The sequence below is a fragment of the Macrobrachium rosenbergii genome, chromosome 37 (genome assembly GCF_040412425.1).
Source record: "Macrobrachium rosenbergii isolate ZJJX-2024 chromosome 37, ASM4041242v1, whole genome shotgun sequence".
NCBI classification, from domain to species: Eukaryota; Metazoa; Arthropoda; class Malacostraca; order Decapoda; family Palaemonidae; genus Macrobrachium; species Macrobrachium rosenbergii.
The window spans coordinates 33,028,433-33,053,037 of NC_089777.1; the positions used below are offsets into that span (position 1 = coordinate 33,028,433).

Genomic DNA, 24,605 nt, shown 5'->3' on the forward strand with positions numbered 1-24,605 from the left:
GCGACGCCTGCTAAATCCTAGGAGTACATATTTCCACCGAAATCCATCAAGACTAACTAAAAAACACGGTGAGATTGAAATGAAAACTCACTCGATGGAAGGGAACGTTCCAATGGGCCGTGAAGTTGTCGTTGGTATGAACTGTCCATTGGTGACGATGGAAGGCCTGAGTTCGAACACTGTGCTGGAAATCGTGGTGCCTGGAGTCTCCTCGACGACGAACACAGGCGTGGTTCCTATCTCAAACGTTGAAGGGGTTGTGGTTGGAATAAGGCCTATGGTGGAGGGGAAAGTGGGTCTTGTAGAGAAAGTAGGATTATTGCTGGTAGTGATAACAGGTCTTGGAGTGGTATAGGTCGTGGTTGGTGTTGTTGGGATGGGGCGAATCGTGGTTGTAAAAGTAGGTCTAGGCGTGGTTGGAATAGGACTTATTGTTGAGGGGAAAGTGGGGTTAGGAGTTGTGGGAAGGGAGTAAGTGGTTGGCGAGAACGTTTCAGAGAAGGAAACAGTTGGGAAACCCTGGACAATTGTGGTAGAAGACGGAACAGTAGGGGTAAATGTTGTGGTTGGGAATAATGGAGCGATAGATGTCAGTGGTGGGGAGATGGTTGTTGTGATGGGTGAAAAGAACTCTTGATCGCTGCCATGAGGTCGCAGTCCCACGCCTACAACCACTGTTGAAGATGTCGCTGGGGTAGTCGGAATGGCAATTGGTTTAACTGTCGAAATAAATAAATGATTACATGACTAGTACAGTTTGTTTGCTACGGCTTGGAACAGCTACAATAGGCTCTCATACACTGTCTGTAGTAGAATGCTGTTTTCTGCAACTACTATCAAGAAGGCGTCAATGTTTCTCGATTACAGCGACAGGTAAAGAGAGCACGAAAGATTCAGAGATTCCTCAGAGTTTTGCCTGATAAAACCTCCAAATCATACGTTACACTATTCCCATAGTAGAAAAGAGAATATGGAACTTAGGCCAAAGGCCAAGCTCTGGGACCTATGAGGTCACTCAGTGCTGAAGGAAAAATTGACAGTAAGTAGGTTTGAAAGGTGTAACAGGAGGAAAACCTCGCAGTTGCACTATGAAAAAATTTCTTGAGAGGGTGGAAAATCAGATGGAAGAAAGAAAATATGAACTGTTCCCATAGTATTACATAATGCAAGACCTAAAATTAAAAACCTCCATCAAAAATCATCTGTTAATCAAAGCAGTGTTTGTGAAGAACTAAAAGATTTGTACAGACACTCACACACACACACATATATATATATATATATATATATATATATATATATATATATATATATATATATATATATATATATATATATATATATATATATATATATATATATATATATATATATACATATATATATGTATGGAGGCCAGGGGTCCACTAGCTGAATTAAAGTCCCACACATTCTCAAGTGATGATGATTCTGGAAGATCTCAGTTTCACGATAATTTGTAGCCTTTTGATTTTAAGTAATAGGTCACAAAGTCCCAATGATTCTAGGGATCATAGTTCCTTACCAGTAAATCTTGAAGTCTAAGTGATTTTCTACAACAAGCCTTGAAATACAAACAAGTCTGTATTAGTAGGTCTTAGAGTCCTGATTTTTCTAAAGGTCTTGAACAAGTCTTGATACTCTAGTGCAAATACAAACAAGTCTGTATTAGTAGGTCTTAAAGTTAGGGGCCTGGCCGCCCACTGACTTCTCTAAATAATTATCAACAATTTTCTTTATTTTTAAATTCTTTGTGTTTCTTGTTGGTTAGACCTTCCCTTCAGTGCAGTACTGGAATGTTTTTCTGCTTTTGTTTTGTTTTCTACTTTATACAAAGTGATGGGGGTACATTACTGACTTAAAAATACCCAAAATGGTACTTGAAGACCCTGCTCTAGTGGTTCTCCATAGTCTTGAAGTTCAGTGGTATTCTTTCACTAAAACTGGGGTCTACTAGTCAGTCTAGAAGTCCAGAAATTCTCTACCAACATTAATATAATGATTCATTATGGTTACTGATGCCCTCATGTAACATGAAACTTACCCAGCATGTCTCACACATGTGCATGTATGCACATATGTAAAAAAAAGCAATGCAGTTTAGTATCATTAAAAACAAAATTTTTGTAGATTCTTATACGATAACAACTGATATAACTTGATATAAAGCTAATAATAAATTATTGATTACATATATGAGATAAATATATGATGTAGGACTGAGTGTACCCTAATGCAAGAGAACTCACCCCAAAAATTTTGAGAGCCATGGTATGAACTACGGTAAAGCTAAAATTTCATTTTTACATGCTTTTCATCTGTGGTCTGGCAACTAGATGGGGCACTGGAACTGACTAAACCAACAAATAATAGAAGTGCAGATATTCTGGCTGGCTCTCTACCAATAAATCTAGGAATCCCTCTGGTTCACTGTCATTATCTTGGAGTCTGAGAGGATTTCTGTCAGTATGAAGTGAAGTACTAATGATTTTCAGCAAATTAGTCTTGAATCTCACTGGCTGCTAATAGCTATTTTTTGGAATTCTCTGGTTTTCTACATGTGTCTAACTCCCAACTGGTTCTTTACCCATGAGTATTAATTACTAGTTATTTTAAATTAAAGCATTATAGTCTCTCAAAGACCCATGAAAAGAAAAGAACTCCATAAATGCAAGCAATCCTCCATCAGTAGTTCTTGTTCTACCAATATATCTTAGAAGCAGCTTAGTCATCTAAAAATAACTTTCAAATCTCATGTAGTCCTTTACCAATGACTTGGATTAATTTTCTCTACTTGACAATACAACCTTAGGTTAAGAATCTTCAAATGGTTAGGCCTTCAAACTGTCGGTGATTGTTCACATGGTCCCCACTTAACATCAATGATCTGTTTATTGTTGTTATATTTTAATGGTGTACATTTACTTTAAGATAAAAAATAAGCATTACATTTATCATCTTTACTGAACAGTCTTTTCGAAAGCAATGTTCTTAATCTAAAGAGAAATCTTGTTAAGCAAAGTTCATCCAGCTGAAAAACATTGGCTAAAAAAAGCATCTGAATTGTACCCAATTTTGAAACTAACAAGTTATCAGTTCAGAAAACTATATCCTTTTTTACGCTTATATTTCATCATATCCCTGGAAACCATAATCTTGCTTTTACTTTTTTAATCATGAAAATATGCAGAAAAAATGTAGTAAATCTTACCTGATGGGACGTCATAATGCACCGTGGAATGTGCATGGGGTTTAATGGTAGTTACATGAAGAGGTGTTAAAGGCTGATTTCGATTCGTGGTATGAAGAACTTCTTCTGCCACTGATAGTGGCCTACCAGTTGTATGGAATGGCGTATGAGATCCCTTGTCATCATATTGTGGTTGAGAAGTCGTGACATGTATGGGACCTACACCATCGATGGGCTCAGAGATAGTAAGATGTATAGGCCCAGCTAAGAAGTCAGACTCATGAACCTTAATCTCAAGGGGACTAGGAATGAAAGAGGCCTCATGGTGTTCGTGGCTTTCAAGAGGTAAGGCTGTGTGGCTGCCTGGAAGAATGATTGGAGGTAAGGTCACATGAGAATGCAAGTTGTGTCCGGAATCGTGGGTGTGAACGCGTGGCGGAAGGATGGTTGAGTGACCATGCAAAGAGTCGGGCCCTGAAATGACATTGCCTTCAGCATTCACATGATACTCTCCAAAATGACTTTTCCCGTCATGACTTGTGTCAAAGTCTGCATAAGAACTGGTAGTTGGAACAGGAAGACTGCCTATTGTTGTGAATACTGGCACAGGAGTGGTTACAAAGGCTGGAGTAATACTTGAAAAAGTTGGCGTTGTTGATACAGGGAAAGGAACTTCTTGGAGAGAGAGAGGTACCTGCAGAGATGAAGCATAACTTTAATAAAATTATAATTTGTTTCATATGATTAGTATGTCAATGTGAACAGAGAATACTGCAGCATGAAACTTCCAATTAGGGTTCTGCTGTGCCGCTATTTGAAGGTAGCTTTCGCCACTTTCACTACTCAGATTGGAAAAAGATGCTCAAATCATATGTAGACAATAGAGTAATTTAAAAAATTGATTCCTGTTTAACATGAACGGAAATACAAAGATTTTAACTTGAGGTTATTGTCACAGAGAAAAAAACTTATCTAATCTTTAGACTGACATAAGTACATAAGAGATTTGTTACACATAAGAACACTGACAGAACATGCATAACTTCAAGAAACCTTTAAGAATTTGGATTTTGATCTCCACGTTCAAGTTAACTAACTTACCTCCAGGATCTCATCTCCATCTTTATGGTGATGGTGATGATGAGGTTCACCATGATGACAATCGTGGTGTACGTGTGTATGAGGTGTTCCATAGGTATCGGAGGGTGGATCAGGCACTCCATATTCAGATGACGGGGGTTGAGGTGGTCCTTGAGAAGGCAACAATGGTCCAGGAACCCCATATTCGGGTGATGGGAGTTGAGGCAGTCCAGGAGCCCCATATTCAGGTGATGGGAGTTGAGGGAGTCCAGGAACCCCATATTCGGGTGATGGGAGTTGAGGGAGTCCAGGAACCCCATATTCAGGTGATGGGAGCTGGGGCAGTCCAGGAGCCCCATATTCAGGTGATGGGAGTTGAGGGAGTCCAGGAGCCCCATATTCAGGTGATGGGAGCTGGGGCAGTCCAGGAGCCCCATATTCAGGTGATGGGAGCTGGGGCAGTCCAGGAACCCCATATTCAGGTGATGGGAGCTGAGGCAGGCTAGGAACCCCATATTCAGGTGACAGGGTTGTAGGAAGTCCAGGAACCCCATATTCAGGTGATGGAGTTGTAGGCAGTCCTTGTGGAGGCAAAAGTGGTCCAGGCACTCCATATTCAGGTGATGGAAGTTGAGGAAGTCCAGGCACCCCATATTCAGGTGATGGGAGTTCGGGCAGTCCAGGTACCCCATATTCAGGCGATGGGGGTTTGGGCAATACAGGTATAGGCAAAACTGGCTTGGGGACCCCATACTCAGGTGAAGGCGTCCCAGGTATTCCTTGAACGGGTACAAGCAGTTCCGGTACCCCATATGTAGGTGACAGAGTTTGGGGAATTTCAGGTGCACCATATGTTGGAGATGGAGGCTGTGGTACTTCATGTATAGTTGTTGATGGTTTCGGTGGACCATACGCTGAAAGTGGTTCAGGAGGCTCAGCTATGATTACTGGGCCTCCAGTTATCACCGGAACTGATGGTGTGGTTACCACAAGCTTCAAGGGTGGAGCACCGTAATTAGATGAAGGTGTTGATAATGGCTCGAGTATTTCCACAGCAACTGGGGTCGTTAAAGGAGGATATATTGGTGCTCCATAGGAGCCTGATGGCACGCTGAGTGCTTGTGAATGAATAGGCTTGATGTTGCTCACAGAGTCGCGGTAGAGTGTGGGGAACATTATGCCTACGAATTCATTCTTGGTTCTTTGGGGCAAAACAGAATAAAAAAAAAATACAAAGTGAGATTAGTAAAAGTCTATCACAGTTTGTCAAATATATTAACACGAACAGATGAAAAACCAGACACTTTTAATCACTAATACTGTAGGATCACGAAAAGTTTCAGGGAATCTCATATACTTACGTCTGAATGGTATTTTTGAAGATGTCGTCAGGCAAATTTAGGAGATGTTCGATGTATTCTACATTTAAAGGTGGCTTCAAAATCCCCGACAGCCCAGGTATTTTAATACTAGGCGGTGGAACAGTTTTAGGTACCTTGAAAAATGTATCACGCATAAAATAAACATAAAGCAAAAACACAAAGATATTCATTTATAACAAATACTAAGAATTTAGACACAGATACATTATGATTAACAATTAGTTGAACCAGACCAAAGAGCTGCAATTTCTAGACCACCTTGATACTAGGCCTAGGAATTAGTTTTAAATGGGGTGAAATCTGGAATAAGAAAATGTTGAAGAATTTTGACAGCTAGGTAGTAAGAAGACAAAGGGAGTGGGAAGAAATGAAAAGGCAGAGAGAGACAGGCAGCAGGGGACAGAAAAGACTCTGTAAAGAACCTCAAGTAATGTTCAAAGGACACCAGGCAAGGCATGCAACGAGGGACTGGCCCCTTTTGTGGATTATGATTACCCAAAACTCAAGGTTTACAAATCCACACTGAAGTTATTAACCTTCTCTTACCTGTATGCTTATCTGAGGCAAGGCTTTCACTTGCACAGATGTCAGTGAAGATCCCACGGGGATTTTTGGTACCTTTTTGGGTATAGCGTAGTGTCCTGTACCAGCGACTTTGAAGTAAGGTCTGTGAAATGCAATAGACACAACTTTAGTTAACATCAGAGAAACACAAAAATTATATTAATGTATTAAATGGTACACAAACATTGGAATGGAAAACCTAGAAACAATGGAAAATCAAAAACACAAAAATTATATTAATATACTATGGTACTTAAATGGAAACTATAACAAAGATTTCCTATATCCCTATGACTGTCGGCATTCAAGTAAAATTTTACAAAACTTTATTCAGAAAACAGAAATTGACTCCATCAACATTGAAGATCAGCCCAGTTACAGATTATGTATTTATTACAAAGTAAGTTTGTTAGTTTGGAATGAGAATACGAAAGAAAAGATAAAATAATCTTGAAAAATGGCCTTCATGGCAAAATCGTTCCTCACTTTTCTTCTGTCGGGTGGTGACCGCACCCGCAATGTTTCCACACCTTCGGCAGTGTCAGAGCCTGCATACTCTGGCCCTCGGTGCAATTTTCTTCTTATTAATTACAAATTTTTCTTCCCATTTCATTTTCTTTCTGTCATCTTCGTTCACTTCTTCGCACAAGAATTCAGTTATGTGGAAGAAATGTGACTTCTTCAGTAAGCGCAAGAGCACCTCGTAAATTATTAAAATAATAATTATCATTAAATGCTGTTACTGCATATCATAGAGGACTAATTCTTGAGAGAAAAATTTTAGGAGAAGGAAGAGGATAAGGAGGATAGAAGAAAAGAAAGAGAGAAAGAGACGTAAGATGAGAAGAGGTAAAGGCAGGAGAGGGATAAAGAAGGAAAAGATGACAAGGAAGAAATGTAGTTGAGAAGAAGAAGAAGAAGAAGAAGAAGAAGAAGAAGAAGAAGAAGAAGAAGAAGAAGAAGAAGAAGAAGAAGAAATGATATGGAGAAACTGCTAAGAATGACGACGAGAACTTAGGAATAATAGAAAGAACAAAAATAGTTGGAAGAAAAGCATTAACTGAAAAGCAATAAGAGTAATGGAAAAGGTCTAGAGGTACTGAATGAAGAGAATTTAAGACGAAGCAAAGAAGGTAAATTGTTAGTGCATTTTTTTAGAAGAATGAGAAAGAAAAATGAGAGTGCGAGAAGGCATACTAAGAATCCCCAAAGAAAGAGATGAAGACAAGACAAGAACGGGAGTAGAGCTTCAAAAGTAAGGCAGAGGGCTCTGATCGATACTCCTGTTTACCGTCCTCTTTATAATCCTATTTTTACACTCCTTCCAGGGCTAGGCCAGACGCTATCCCCCAAAAGCCTTAATGTTCCTTTTTTTTTTTTTGTAGTCACTATCTTCCTTACAGTGAGTCTTATTTTTTCCCTTTCTCTTATCCCTAAATGTAGAAGCTGTCTCTGAAAGCCAATTTACATATGTGAGGCAATAAAGTAATCATATTTAGTCACTATCTTCCTTACAGTGAGTCTTATTTTTCCCTTTCTTTTGTCCATGAATGTAGAGGTTGTCTCTGAAAGCCAATTTACATATGTATAGCAATTAAGTAATCATATTTTTTTCTGAATTATTTCCAAGATGAGGCATGCTGCAGTCATTGTCTTAGCATCAAGACTCATTGATAAACTTGGTGACTTTGATGTTCTTGCTGTAAACTGACCCGTTCAGCATTTCAAGTTACCAGGATTTCACTCGTGACAGTACTGTAGTATTGCCTGTGTGTGGCCCCAGAGTTCAAACCCCTTTCACTGGCATACGACTTTAACGATTAAGCCCACTTCCTGAGTCTTCAGTACCCATTGCCTTGCTTTGCCAGGTCTCACGTGGGTGGAGAGGAGGCATGGGTACTGATTATACGTCAGTACGCTCTATCTCAAGGACATGTGCACAAGTTCATTGGCTTGTCCCTTGCTTCTGCCGCTCATTAGTGACCTTTAACCTTTTAACTGACCCTCCACCTATAATTTCTGGTGCTACACAGGATGAATATCAGGGTCCTTAACTTGATTTAACCTTTACTTGTAATATGATGATTAGCCTTGAATAAAAGACGGCATATAATGCAACTCTTGTTATTTCCTGTGACTTCTAACCTTTGCATAGCTTTGATGTGTATCAGTAAGAAAATGAGGTTCAACTTACAGAGAATTTTTTTCCCCTTATTCTTAACATGAATAACTACTGTTCATTTCTTTTTTCTTTCTATTTCATGCAAATACTATCTTCAAGTTGTTATTAGAAAAATATTAGAATGTTTTCTGTCTAGTTTACCTAATATGACGCTTTTAATATAAGCCGCTTAACATGATAGTAACCCTAATGTTACCATTATTTATGGTAGCGTATGAATTACTTGGTTTCTGTTTAGTTGCATCGAATTTATTTGAATTAGCTACAAGATCTTTGACACTGAAGCCCAGTGAAATCTTCGAAGAAACAAATCAAGAACGTTTTACTTAAATGAATTAACTTTGCAGAACAAAGTCTGACATAAAGAAACGTCCCTTAATCATCAGTAGATTTTATCCCTCATGTCATATTTTAACACTGCTACTATTGCTACCACTGCCAATGATAATCATAATGATGATATTAAAAACAACATCAGTAATAAATGAAACTACCTATTGTAACATAATAAATTATGTATAAACTTACTGGAGTAGGACGAGTCTCTGCAATAAGTCCTTTTGCGCCCTAAGCAGCTGAAGATTGATATTTTCTACAAGATGAGCTCCATGTGGCTGAGTTATTTGGGGTGGTGCAACAGCTACAGCACTGCCATAATGATGAGTCCCAACATTTTGACCAAAAGTAGAAGCAGCTGATGCCGAATGATGTTTTAAGTGAGCACCTTGGTGACCTGCTATCTGGGATGCAGCTAGAGCACCCAACCCAGTCTGGACAGCACTGTTAGCTATGGCAGATCCTGTTGCAGCTTGCACTTGCCCTGCTTTCAAAGCCTGTCCTGTTGCCAATACCTGTCCTGCTTTCAATGCCTGCCCTGCTTTCAGGGCCTGCCCTGTTGCCAAAACCTGCCCTGCTTTCAATGCCTGCCCTGCTTTCAGGGCCTGTCCGGTTGCTAGGGCCTGCCCTGCAGTTAGTGCCTGCCCTGCTTTCAGGGCTTGCCCTGTTGCTAGGGCCTGCCCTGCTGTCAGTGCCTGCCCTGCTTTCAGGGCTTGTCCTGTAGCTAAGGCCTGCCCTGCTGTCAGTGCCTGCCCTGCTTTCAGGGCTTGTCCTGTTGCTAAGGCCTGCCCAGCTTTCAGGGCTTGTCCTGTTGCTAGGGCCTGCCCTTTCAGGGCTTGTCCTGTTGCTAGGACCTGCCCTGCTTTCAGGGCTTGTCCTGTTGCTAGGGCCTGCCCTGCTGTTAGTGCCTGTCCTGCTTTCAGGGCTTGTCCTGTTGCTAGGGCCTGCCCTGCTGTCAGCGCCTGTCCTGCTTTCAATGCCTGCCCTGTTGCCAGGACCTGTCCTGCTTTTAGGGCTTGCCCTGACTTAAGAGCCTGCCCTGTTGCCAAAACCTGTCCTGCTCTCAGAGCCTGTCCTGCTTTTAGGGCCTGCCCTGCTGTCAGGGTTTGTCCTGCTTTCAGGGCATAACCTGCTTTTAGAGCCTGCCCTGCATGCAGAGCTTGTCCTGTTGCTAGGGTCTGCCCAGCTTGCAGAGCTTGTCCTGCTGCCAGAGCCTGTCCTGCTTGCAGAGCTTGTCCTGTTGCTAAGGCCTGCCCTGCTGTCAGGGCTTGACCTGCTTTCAGAGCTTGTCCTGTTGCCACGGCCTGTCCTGCTTTTAGAGCCTGTCCTGTTTGCAAGGCTTGTCCTGTTGCCAGAGCCTGCCCTGTTGCCAGGACCTGTCCTGCTTTTAGAGCCTGTCCTGCTTGCAAGGCTTGTCCTGTTGCCAGAGCCTGCCCTGTTGCCAGGGCTTGCCCTGTTGCTAGAGCCTGTCCTGCTTTCAAGGCCTGTCCTGCTTTCAAGGCTTGTCCTGTTGCTATGACCTGTCCTGCTTTCAAGGCTTGCCCTGTTGCTATGACCTGTCCTGCTTTCTGGGCTTGCCCTGCTTGTAAGACCTGTAGCTGTGCTGCAAGCTGATGTTGTTTTAATTTCCTAGCATGTATGCTTCTTAAACGAGCAGCTAATGCTAACTGTTGTAGCTGATTTGCTTGGAGCACCTGGCCAGCAAGTATTTGCTGCTGAATGGCAGCTTGAGCATTTGCTGCTTGTGCTATATCAACAGAGGGAAGCACTCCATGCTGAACTGATTCTACTACTTGACCAGCAACCGGTACCACAGGTGCAATAGGCTCGACTGCAACCAAACCTGGGTACTGCACAACATCAGCATGTTCCTGATGATAATGAGGACGTCCAGGTCTCCGATCTGTATTGAGGCTAGGTCTAAATGCCACAGGGCGGTCCGGAGCGCGGGTATCCTGTATGCCCGTGAGGTCGAAATATATGGATGGATGTCGATTATTTGTTGGCCTTCGGTGGCTGGTTGGCCGTCTATTATAGTCTTTATCTTTATACTCAACAACCTTTTCATAAATGAGAATAGGTGGTTTCTCTCTTGAAGTTCCTCTCTGTCGGCTGCTTTGTCTATATCTATCTGGTGCACCCCCTCGCTGGGCTCTGTCTCTTTCTCTTTGCCTGTCTGCATGGCTTGACCCCCGTCTTCCAAGCGTCTTTGATCTTTCTCTTTCCCTTTCTCTCTCGATATCATGTGTATTCCTCGATGGCCATCTTGTTTGATAAGAGGGTCTGTTTGTATGAACGCTTCGTGGATTACTTAGAATCTCCTGTTTCTTTTGCTCAGCTTTTGCAACTTCTCTGTCAATCTCTTGTTGACGATCTTGTTCGCGCTGACGGTTCAGCTCAATACTCGACACACTAAACCGTCTTTTTGCTAGATCATCTCTCGCACCACCTACATTTTCACCATCCAAAGTTCCCTTTCGATCGAGGAACGTATTTCGGGATACATCCACCCCTCTCAGTGTTCCACCTCGTTCTTTTAGCCTAAGTACCTCTTCAGTCCTTTCTCTCTCCCTCTGGAAATCTCTCTCAATTTCGTCGTTGCTCAGTTCCTTGCCACGACTTGATGAAGGTATGCTTGCAGCTCTGCTATCTCTCTTCAGACCGTCCCCACTGTCATCAGCCCTGTCATCTAAACGAGAGGGAGTGTGCTGTCTATTGCGCAACAGACCCCGTCTATCTTCGAGGCTTTCGTGGACTCGAGCCCCGGAGGCCGGATTGTCACTTGTCACTATAACCAATGAACTGGCAATTCTTTCAGAGGCATCGGTATCGTCTATGGGACTTTGCAGATCAACTTGACAACGAGTGACTCTTGTTGTCAGTGCTAATAACAGTATGACAAGCATGATGATATATCAGGTATCTGAAAATTGATAAAAAACAGAAGGAATTAGAGGATTGTGTATATACCCAAAAATACATTACAGAAATTATACAAAGACATCTTATAGGCCTAGTCATGTTAATCTCTGGTGAAGAAAATGTGACAAAATAATTCCCTTAACGTAGGATTTTGTTTAAAAACAATAAATAAAACAATATCAGTACAGAAAACCTGTCGGAATTTGTTTTATTAGAGGTGTACAGTTAATTATAAATACAAATGTATTGTTATTAAAAATGACATATTTGATACAAAACCAATGATCTTGTAGACCAAATATTTACAAACGACATTGAAATACAGGCATTTCCCCGTTTACGATGTTTCATTTTACGATAAATCAAGTTTGCAATGGGTTTAGTAGTTCCGATGGTTTCGATGTTACGAAGCAATACCGATAAGACAATATTGAAAATGTATTCTAAATTTAGCACGCGACGGGCACAGGCAAGCAGCGTACGATGGCATCATGAACTTCATGGAGTTAAATTTATGATACAGTAATTCATATTTCATTAAAGGATATGTATGTACAGTACTGAGAGAGAGAGAGAGAGAGAGAGAGAGAGAGAGAGAGAGAGAGAGAGAGAGGTAAGTCACACTGGTAAACAAACGAATCGGCGGGAAACAGCTGTTTTGTGATTTTGAGGGATTTTATTTAACACAAAGTATGTTAGTTTACCTTTGTATACCCGTTTTACATTTATGTTCAAAAGTTGTAATAATAATTTCATTAATACATTCGTTTCGTTTAGCAACTAAAACAATTATTTTCCTAATTCTTTCCGTAGTTGCCTGAATCAGCTGTTTCTGAAAATAACTTTTTCCCCAAAGGCGGGATGATTGTTTTTTTTATACATATTACGATGATAATATATCAATATAATTATACAGTATGAATGGATTCTGTAAGTAAAATAACAGCTTCATTACCATCACCTTAAATACAGCTGTAATAGCCTATTTGACTTTGCAAATGGATGCTATGTGTGTAACACCTGGGCTAGCCCAGGTCTATAGTTCATACATAGCCTGCACATTTTTATCTCCTGCTTGTTCATACATATGGTAACAACTGATAAGGAAGTTGCTATATAAAAATACATGAATAGTCACAAAACCACGGTAGGCTGTGAGTAGTGTATGTTGGGCTACCGCATATGCTCAGATTGTACTGTATACCCTAGTGTAGGCTAGGCTAGGCTAATTTCAAGTTATGTTTTTTCAAGAAACGATGGGGTTTTGTAATGTAACCCCATTGTAAATGGGGATAAGTCGATAAAACTACTATTCTAGGCTTGTTTTGGTTTGGTTTATTATTGAGCTTTGATGCTGTAGGTTCTTGTTCATTACTGGAATTATGAAATAGATCGAAGCTTAATTTTCTGAAAAAGTAGCCAACTGTCCGAGTAGAATCTACCCCGATAAGCAGGCTACAACATGATCGCAAATGCAATGTATTAATTCAGATCAGAATTAGCATACTAAAAGATTCTAAGTAGAACTATGCAAGAGCTCACCAGGTTTTACTTTGAAAAATTTTTTCCTATACTATTTTGGTTGCTTATTAAGAATTTACCATTATTTTTTGTCGGTTGATTGTAACTAACCTCAAAAGTTGTACATTGACCATCCTGGAATGCTATCACGCATGCACAGTGTTACAGGGGAGCTTTTGGGAAAAAGTGGTTTCCTTCACGGGGGGAGTTCGGCCGACTAAGCGACACGGCCTGCTAGGTTACGGTACGTTAGGTTAGTATAGTTCCTTTTATAATAGGTTTCCTTCGCCAATCCCTTCTTAAACATATGGCTCCCTAATGACTTGCGAATGCCGGAACCGTTCCATAACAACAATAAGGCGTCCGGTCTTTCTCCCATAGTTTTCAAAACCCCGCGTTCCCAAAGGGTCCCAGCCATGTTGGGCACATAAGAGGATAATAATAATTGACCGACAATAAACATCACCATCTCCTTCATCAGCAACACTAAAAGTATGGGAAAAATCGATTTCCAAGGTAATAGTCCTTGCGGAGTCGTTGTTTAGAAATACCATATTCTATAAGAGAGAGCAACTGTTACTGTACGTCACGACCAACACTTGAAAGTTTACTGGCCACCAATGGTTTTGTAAGTAGGTCAATTTGCATCGCCTTTGATTTTCATTAATTAAGCAATAATTATTTTACCAAACTGAGTGATAGGTTTCATTATCACCCAAATGAAGTATATACTATTGCAAGAAATACCAAAATCATACCTACATTTCCGTACACATAACAGAAAAGGAACACATAAGATATAACGAAACAGACACACGAAATCATATTGGTAACTGATGAACGGCTGTGTTCGAATCGGTGCGCTTTAGTTTCGAGATAATGATTATCGCCGATTAATGTCAAATATGTGTACCAATCTGAATCAAAACGGAAAAACTTTCTCAGAGCTATGCAGACTTGTATTCTGTTTACAATATGGTAATATATTAATAAAAATAAAATTCATTATAATCGATAACACATTTGGTGAAAAGACAAGGAGACGAGGTAGCTCCGTTATATATTTTATTATTAAAACGTATTTTTTAAGAATGGAATTATAACTTAAATTATATCATTGTTTATTTAACCAACTTGTACAAATCATAAACTATTTACACATTATGAATCTAATTTTGTATGAAAGGAACCATTCTCAAGTGGTGTTCAAGCGCCAAAAACAGCCAACTGATTGAGACAACTGGAAGCGACGGTGATACTTCATGTCGAAAATAGCAGTTGTCATTTTTACGCTCAGGAATCGTCGAGTTTGAAATTAATCGTCCGTATAAAGGTAAGTTTTGTTCACCTTTAAATAAATCTTGAGAAGGCTGATTTACATTATTATACTCTCATGATCATTTATGTTATTAAAATGTCCAGCTAAGATCCGGACTCGTAATTAGGCTTTGCTTTGCTTAGAAATGCCTTAAAAATGGATCATATTGGATGTGTTAAGAATTTCCTAACAGAATTATTTCCTTTCAAAATAACAGATTCATAAGGAGCAACTTTGACCGAGAGGTTCAATATCTTTTTATCGGTTTACGCAGTTCATAACATTTGGATTACAGACACAGGCCTAACATTTGGATTATAGCAATAGGCCTATGCTGTTTTCAGCTTTTCATTATAACTACTCTTGTTAATGTTGTCAAAATTTTCCTTATGGTTCTTTCCTTTGTTCTTGTCATGGTTCATGCCTTTGGTCTGTTATAGTTCCTGTTTTTGTTAATGTTCTTGTTCATGGTTGTTACTGTTAGTGTTCTCGTCCAGGATGTTGTTGTTGTTGACGTAGTTGTTCTTATGGTTTTTGTTGTTTCAAGAAAAAATTTCAGATAACAGCGGAAACTTTTAGAATAAATAAATATAGGCCTATCATATAATGCTGGAAAGTCATATGCCTTTCGAGAGCTAACCAGTCTATAAGCTTCTATGATAGATGGCATCAGTAAAACACACACACACACGAACGCACATACATACGCGCGCGCACGCACACACACACACACGCATGAAAACAGGCAGAAGAGAGAAATAAACATCGAACGAAAGGAGTGTTTCGTTGTATTTTGAAACGAATTGAGATGGAGTCATTGAGTCGTTCCGTAGTGACAAAGAATCATTATGATATGTGAACAACTAATAAAATAAAATAAAAAAAAATTAAAAATACGCCGAAGTTTCTTCGGCGCAGTCGAGTTTTCTGTACATCGTGAAATGGTGTAAAAAAAAATAAAAAAAAAAACAGCCACGGCCCGTGAAACTCTTAGCCGCGGGCCATGAAACTTTCAGCCACGGCTCGGTAGTGGCCTGTGTTGTTGGCACCTATAGCGGTGCTAGACGCACGACCACAGCTAACTTGAACCTTAAATAAAATGAAAGCTATTCAAGGTAGAGGGCTGCAATTTGGTATGTTTGATGATTGGAGGGTGGATGATCAACATACCAATTTGCAGCCCTCTAGCCTCAGTGGTTTTTAAGATCTGAAGGCGGACAGAAGAAGTGCGGACGGACAGACAAAGCCATCTCAATAGTTTCCTTCTAGAGAAAACTAAAAAATGGGTTCATGACACTGGTTTTGCGAGCAACGGGGTCACTATTATGCCAAGACATGACACGTAGATTCGATATTCATCGAAAGCTGAACTGGGACGGAATCGTAAAGAAGGAAAGAAGCAAACAAAAATACAAATGCTACAAGGATGATGCTACTCCGTTAGATCTCGTGCTTTAAACAAGAGGGTCTTTGCGTCATTGTCGCTATCTTCGGAATCGTCGCAGTACCTTTCCTTTCGCTTTCGTTCTGAATACATTTGTAATGTCGGAAGATCTCAAAGCAGTTTGATGTATCTCTAGAATGTCTAGATGATTATCTCCGTTGTGTAGAACGGCTTAGATATCGTGTTCGCTACTACTAGTACTAAGTTCCTCGTTGAAGGGATGGATAGATCTGTCGCCTGGCACACTGTTGGCCCAGCGTTCGACTCTCCTACCGGCTAATGAAGAATTAGAGGAACTTATTTCTGGTGATAGAAATTCATTTCTTGTCATAATGTCGTTCGGATCCCACAATACTGTAGGTCCGTTGCTAGGTAACCAGTTGGTTCATAGCCACGTAAAATAAACCTAATCCTTCGGGCCAGCCCTCTGTTAATCAGCTCAGTGGTCTGGTTAAACTAAGGTATACTTAACTTAACTACTAGTACTATATGTCTGTTGCCATGGTTATTCACTGTGCGCGAACTTTATTCCATTATAGACGAAGACGGGAGCAAATATCATTATATCAGGACATCAGTAACGGAAAAAAAGATTGAAGTAAAGCCAGTACAAATAATCTTGCGTTATTTATGCTTTCTTTCATGACTACAAGGACGTAGTTGGCACAGTTACCCAAATATACTCTGAATCATTTGCGTTTGTTTTTACAAACAGCGGGAAGCTACAGTTTCATTAATTGCAGTGAAGATTATGGATATAGATACAAACTTGAACTGATACCAGAAATCCAAACAATTTTTCTTTTGACCAAAGTAACTGAAAATCATAAAAATCCATACAATAATATTGACGTAGTAATACAATAGTAACAGACATTTGTACAGACAGACAGTTCCTCGCTAGGTGAGCGGGTTCCGTTCTCAGCTACCACTCTGTTGGTCGCGAGTTCGAATCTCCGACCGGGCAATGAAGTTCAAGAGGAATGTGTTTCTGGTGATAGAAATTCATTTCCCGCTATAATGCGGTTCGGATTCCACAATAAGCTGTAGGACCCATTGCTAGGTAACCAATTGGTTCTTAGCCACGTAAAAACAAATCTAATCCTTCGGGCCAGCCCTAGGAGAGCTGTTAATCAGCTCATTGGTCTGGTTAAACTAAGATATACTTTTTTTTTTTTTTGTACAGACAGACAGATACCACCTAGGGCCCCTCTTTGACGAAGGCACTAATGAAAAAGCAGGGAAGTTGTTCAACCTGTCAAAATTACAATACGTATACAAGTGTATTATAGCATCTGGCAATTGACACCATCCAGAAATAAGTGCCACCAACAGTCGTATGTCGACATAAACTCGTTTTCAAAGCTACTGATAAAAACCAGTGCTGTGAATCTTTCACAACACAAGAGAATTCTCCTGTTTTACCATCTCTCTCTCTCTCTCTCTCTCTCTTTTCTCTCTCTCTCCAGTGGAATAGAAAGTAAAAATAATGTCGTGTCGTCACCAGGAAAATCATGTGGATATGAATCTGAAGCCCTGAAACTGCGTTCACCTTTAAGAATTACTGTCAGAATATGATTAAATTTACAGACTGCGCAGAGACTGGCTTTACTTCCGGTTTGTGGTTGCAACTTTGCCATTTGACGATATTGGCATTTTCCTCTTAGTTATTGGATTTATTACTTTTTGTTATTGTTTCTTCAACGATTTCATCAAAGACTGTACACGCGCATCCGTTCTATCTATTTATCGATCTATCTTATATATATATATATATATATATATATATATATATATATATATATATATATATGTGTGTGTATGTATATATATATATATATATATATATATATATATATAATTTATATATGTGTGTGTGTGTTAGGGAGAGAGAGGATGTGTACAAAATTAAATCAAGATATATATATGACATGACGAATTAATGTGCTTAGATAACCTTCAAATACCTAAGGGTATGACCTTCGTCTTTTGAATTTCATCTGTAATGGACGTCTTCCCCCTCCAGATACGTCATCTCTCTCTCTCTCTCTCTCTCTCTCTCTCTCTCTCTCTCTCTCTCTCTCTCTCTCTCAAGCGCGGAAACTCAGTTAAGCCTCAGGTACTTTGACCTATTTCCTTCATTCCAGATATTGCGATGTCGGCCTCACAGCAATGCCACACTGGCGAGTTTTCTGTCTACTTTATCATTTAACAGCAAACTTTACCCTCAGTAGCCTTATAGCATCAAAGTTCAATGGTAAACCGAACCAAGTAAAGCCTAAAATAACAGTTTTATCGACTTTTCCCCAGTTACGGTGGGGTATTCTTAAAAAAAATAAACCTAACTTGAAATCAGCTTAGCCTACAATAGACTATGCAGTATCTGTACATATACGTAGCCTAGCCTACTCTATACATACAGCCTACCATGATTTTGTGACCTTTAATGCATTTTTATATAGCAACTTCCTTATCAGTTGTTACCATATAGGATATAGGATAAAGTACGCTGCAAAGTTTGGCCAAGAGACACTAGAAGATTGCAATTAAGCGTTGTGCATTGGTAAGAAGATGTGCGTTGGCATTAACAGAAAAGCTTTAATTGTGTTGTTTCGATGCTATGCACTATTTTTTTTCCAATTTGGATAAAATATCTATATTGATTTATGAATATAAATTGACAGTGGTCTTTGATGCAATGTTAGACCTTATATATATATATATATATATATATATATATATATATATATATACATATATATATATATATGTATATTAATATATACATATATATATATATATATATATATATATATATATATATATATATATATATATAAATATCTAACATTGCATCAAAGACCACTGTCAACTTATATTCATAAATCATTATATATCTTATCGAAATTGGAAAAAATTAGTATATAACATTGAAACAATATATTATATTATATATATTATACATATACATATATATATATATATTTATATATACCTATATATATATATATATATATATATATATATATATATATATACATACATATATAAGGAAACCACTATACCCTGGACGCACATAGAAAAAAAAAAAGAAAGGATGTAACCTTCGCTTCCTCCTCAGAGCTTCAGTTCTTTGTAAGAACTCTATATTCTTTTTTCGGGCAACAGACGACGCAAGAGAAAGGGAGAAAGAAGTAAAAATGGTGTTATGTTCCCCACCCAGGAAATGACGCAAAGGAATTATGTTCCCTTTTTCTTTTCAGCGTGGAGGACGCGCCATTGTGTAAGGTTTGTCAATCCCTTGACCAACATATTCCTACCCAGAAAATGCTCTCTGGTATTGTACATTTGAAAAGGATTTTTGTCCACAGAGAATGACAAAAGCAGTCGTGAGATGGTTATTTTCATAGAGGGTTTAATAAATATCGTGGCTAGATGCAGATGTATGATTGTGTAAATGTGTGTGTGTGTGTATGTACGTATGTAGTCACTATTCGGTTTTCCCCCCTTTTCATGGGGTGGGGCCAAATTTCTAACCTTTTGGACTCCCGGCTACTCTCATTGGATGCGGTTTTTAGTAGCAGACCTAATCTTTTCTGGTAGCTATTTACAGCTGGGTGAACTAGTGGGCGATAGGCCAACACCAGTCCATGGACCTAGTTGATCTGAGCCAAGCGCTGTACTACTCAGTAAAGGTACCCACTCTCTCATTATATATATATGTAAATATATATGTATACAGTATATATATATATATATATATATATATATATATATTATATATATATATATATATATATATATATAATTATATGTGTGTGTGTTGTTCTTATAGACATATGATTGTGTACAGGTAAGTAGTGCATTATTTCATATGCCATTTGCACGTTAGCAAGTTACGTTTATTTATATCTAATAGATATTTAATAATTACTGACGCCAACGAGATCATTTATCGCTTATTTTTAAGTAAGCTCCATCCGTCTTATACGAAGACTCAAGCGCGTGAAAATGAGCACGACTGAATTTTTAAAGAAAGGAATGTCGAACAGAATAAAGGTAAAAGGTCAGAGACACAGGGAAAGTAAAACAATGAGGTCATTTATCTGATGTGTTAAAACTAACGACTCGGCATCTGTAGGTATCGATATCAGACTGGCCTGCCACTTCTTTCGACAACTTCATGTGACATGTCTGTCTTTTCCTGTCATCCTTCCAAATTTCTCGATCAGTCTGGCAATTGGCTCTATTCTGTCCCTTTCCAGTAATGCAAGTCAGCCGGGTGAATAAACTTGAATGAATATACAATTAATGATGAAATGAATAAAGGCGTAAATATTAAGAGTAAAGAAAGACTGGTTGAAGAATGGAAAGGCAACGCTCTGATTCGTAAATATGATAACATATAACATTGACAGATAAGAAAGTAAGAATAGAAACCTGATAATAAGATGAAGGTTGAATGGACAGTGAAAGCCTTACAGATACGATCGAGAATAATAATTATAAAAAAATGGTATACTGGCGATAGGTAAATGCCATGAGGAAAGGTTGAACGCCCAATGACCAGGTGGTCTTACCATTTGCTAAAATGCGGAAGTATAGTTAAAGGTCACTGAAGCTATGGTATTAAAGGGATTGTGAATATGAATGATGAATGGGACGCACAAATGAATGAGGTGAAAACTGTGAGGATAAATGATAGTTGATGACTGTAGCTGGGGAGTATATGGAAGAAGTTGAATTCATGTATGAAAAATGAAAAACACCACCTGTAGAAATGGATGGCATTATCATGAAATTACGTTTGTAAGAGTGAGTTTTTCTTCATTACATTAAATGCAATATTTCAGATTTACAATCTCGTTACAGGAAATTGAAAACAATTGATCTTTTGAATAGCGATAATTGTAACAAAGGAAAAGTAAGAGAATATATGGTATTGTCTTTTAGTAGAGCCGTATGTAAAACAAGATAACTGAGAAAGTACGATGAAGTTAATAAGTGAATGCATGAAAGGTGCGGAGTTCGAGGTGAAAGGAAAGTTTTTCATTCATTTTCTATTTCAGGTTTTAAGATCTGAGACTGAAAGCTTGTCGATGAATGAATATTGTTGAATGTTATTAGAAGTAATATATATATATATATATATATATATATATATATATATATATATATATATATATATATATATATATATATATATGTGTGTGTGTGTGTGTGTGTGTGTGTGTGTATATGCATGCATACATACATACATATATATAATATATATATACACACATACATATATCAACATTCCAACATGCACCTTTCTCCCCTTCCGAGGGGGTAGCACCACCATACATGTATGGCATTCGTTCTTCTCAGCATTTCTTTAGGAATGAGGTTGCCAGCCCCATGCCCTTTTCTTGACGATGGTACCTATTCACACCTGGGTCGGCTAGTGGCAATAGGTAAGGCTCGAACTACGGACCTTACGGATGTAAAACCAGTGATCTATCACTACTGGGTATGGTTCTCTAGACGATATTGATAAATTGCCCCTTCAGGCACCAGTCTCTCTATACAGTCAGGTTTCACAGTGCCACAGATATTGTTTGGAAATCACGAACTTCAAGGTTAACAAATTTGATCAGGCACTCACGATGTTTTCCTTTTCAGTGGGGAAAATATTTCTCGCTTTTTGGATTTTTAAATCATTTACCTTCTCCGTTTTTAAGAGGCGTTCTTACCAGTCAAGAAGGCATACCCATAAATCCAGTGACTGCAGATTTTTTTTGTCTTCCAATTGCGTGGTAACGCCCCTTGACCATTCTTTTTTTTTTTTTTTCTTGCTTTCTTCGGGCATGGGCTAGAAAATGGCATTAGGTCCTTCAGGATTTGCTCTTATAAAAAAAAACAGGCTATCGAGGAATGTTTAGATGCAATCAGTAAAAAGAGCATGAAATGAAGATAATGACAAAAATATGGAAAAGAAAATAAACCCTTGATGATTTCAGAGAGAGAGAGAGAAAGAGAGAGAGAGGGAGACAAAAACCAATAGAAATGGAATTTTACCTCTCGTTATTACTCCACCTTCAGACCAACAAGATTAATTGACTGATTAAATACTCTAAACTGGCGTCACATACTTGCATTCATCGACTACGTCATTGACCAGAGTCACTACGACAGGTTCCACCACATACTTCATTTCTTTGGACGTAGCCACAATTAAAACTCCTTTCAAATTAGAAGACACTCAGTTTATTATTAATAATCATTCTTGTCAGAATAATCAGTCACGTTGCATCAACTGTAGAAAAGGTACGTCGTTTCAGGTCAATCTCTTGAAATAATAATAATAATAATAATAATAATAATAATAATAATAATAATAATAATAATAATAATAACAGCCGGTCAAATTCCCTCCTTTCACACACCATTAGACAATCTCTCATATTATACTAGCGATCCTTTCAATATAGAATCTAAAGAACAAACAGTTATTATACCATTTGATTAGGATTCATTAGATAAGAGTATTTCAGGTCTCCATGGTTAAAACAAGTTAACAATGCGCCGAAGTTTCTTCGGCGCAATCGAGTTTTCTGTATAGCGTATAATGCTGTATGAAACTCTCAGCCACGGGCCATGAAACGCTCAGCCGTGACCCATAAAACTTTCAGCCACGGCCAGGTGGTGGCATGTGTTGTTGGCACCTATAGCTGTGCCAGACACACGATCATAGCTAACTTTAACCTTAAATAAAATCAAAACTGCTGAGGCTAGAGGGCTGCAATTTGGTATGTTTGATGATTGGAGGGTGGATGATCAACGTACCAATTTGCAGCCCTCTAGCCTCAGCAGTTTTTAAGATCTGAGGGCGAGCAGAAAAAGTGCAGACGATCAGACAAATAGTTTTCTGTAAAAGAGAACTATTGAGAGAGAAACAGCCATCTCAATAGTTTTCTTTTACAGAAAACTAAAAAAAAAAAAAAAAAAGCGATGGAGAAGTTAGAATGTTGAGGATTACGAGTCTGGCTGGAATTAAAGAGCACTTAAGCGTCGGCTGAGCGAGATCAACTAAGCCTAGATTGTATTACATGCTTGGGTGTGAGTCAGATTCTAACCATATCAGTACAATGTTGTCGACGGGAGACAGACAGAGAGAGATAGAGACAGAAACAGAGGGAGAGAGAGAGGGCGTAAAAAAGGCTGTGAATAATATAGATATATCAGTGAAAGTAAGGTTTAAGCCTCCGCATTAAATGCTACGTTGGGGTATTTTTACCTCTTAACCAAGCTTTCCTTTGATCATTTTATTTCGCGTTTAATACATATGTATATATATGTGTGTATATATATGTATGTATATGTCTCTACATATATATCTACACACACACACACACACACACATATATATATATATATATACAGTAATATATATATATATATATATATATATATATATATATATATATATATATATATATATATTGTGTGTGTAGTAAGTATATGACACCCAGACATTTGCGCTGCCATGCTGATCATGGTCTGGTTAACCAACCACGCTGGTATATAAAAACACCCGCTACTTTCGAAGGCGTAGACACACGCGACGCGCTAACTATAAAGCGACGTGTACCGTAGATATGCAAGGGCACGCAATTTTCCCAGACGATGATTCCATTGTGTGTTGATTAGGCTGAAATACCTTTCTTGCATGAATTGGTTTAAGTCGTCTGAAAACCGTGGGTTAAGAAAAGAATTGGTATTGAAGTGAGGGCTTAGATGACTTGATAGCTTGAGTAAACAGGTCATGGAGTTATTTTTTTTTTTATTAACGTTAACAGCATTACTCAGAAGCTTACTGGTATTTTAAGGCTGTTAGACTTGAACTTCCTTACTCAATTAACACAGGTCATTGAACTGTATTGGGTATGCTGATTTTCCTTCAGTTTTAGATGATACACACACACAGGCATATAGTACACACACACACACACACACACACACACACATATATATATATATATATATATATATATATATATATATATATATATATATATATATATATATATGTGTGTGTGTGTGTGTGTGTGTACTACGATGTGTATACATGCATATATTTATATATACATCCATATCCGTGTGTGTGTGTGTGTGTGTATAATATAATATATACAGTATAGGCTATATAATGTATGCATGTCATGTATATATATACAGTATATATACATATATATATACACATTTATACATATACACACATTTCTGCTGAGAATATCATCGTAAATAAATATATAAATAAAATAAAAGAATTAAGTAAATCTAAAACAGTAAATACAAGGAAACTTGGCACATCAGGAGCTCTCAGCTGTCGCACCGAAAACAAGGCTAGTGTCTCACGAACTCAAATTCTGGCATCTTTGAGCAACATATCCCGATACTCTCAGCGAGTGATAATTGAATATAGAAATAGTTTGGCTACAGAATAACAATGATTGCCTAGAGAACTTTGTGACACCGCCTTCTTAGCATAACAACATTATGCCGGGTTACTTTATCGGTGTGAACAAGAGTTCTTCCGATGCGTGTTGTCTCTTCTTTGATAAGGTATCTCCCTAAATACTCACGCTTCACCAGTCGGTGTCTGC

General features: G+C 38.6%; 1 protein-coding gene across 1 annotated transcript in view; it reads right to left on the reverse strand.

Moving 5' to 3' along the window:
• The window catches only part of LOC136825456 (uncharacterized), a 37,948-nt gene extending 26,272 nt beyond the window's left edge, over nucleotides 1-11,676 (reverse strand). Inside the window, exons 1-6 of the mRNA XM_067081927.1 lie at nucleotides 8,945-11,676; nucleotides 6,217-6,337; nucleotides 5,650-5,783; nucleotides 4,310-5,489; nucleotides 3,230-3,902; nucleotides 92-719 (exon numbers count right to left, since the gene is read on the reverse strand). Coding sequence (XP_066938028.1) covers nucleotides 92-719; nucleotides 3,230-3,902; nucleotides 4,310-5,489; nucleotides 5,650-5,783; nucleotides 6,217-6,337; nucleotides 8,945-11,658 — 5,450 coding nt within the window. The 5' untranslated portion in view covers nucleotides 11,659-11,676. The remainder of the gene's footprint in view (nucleotides 1-91; nucleotides 720-3,229; nucleotides 3,903-4,309; nucleotides 5,490-5,649; nucleotides 5,784-6,216; nucleotides 6,338-8,944) is intronic.
• Nucleotides 11,677-24,605: the final 12,929 nt, after the last annotated feature.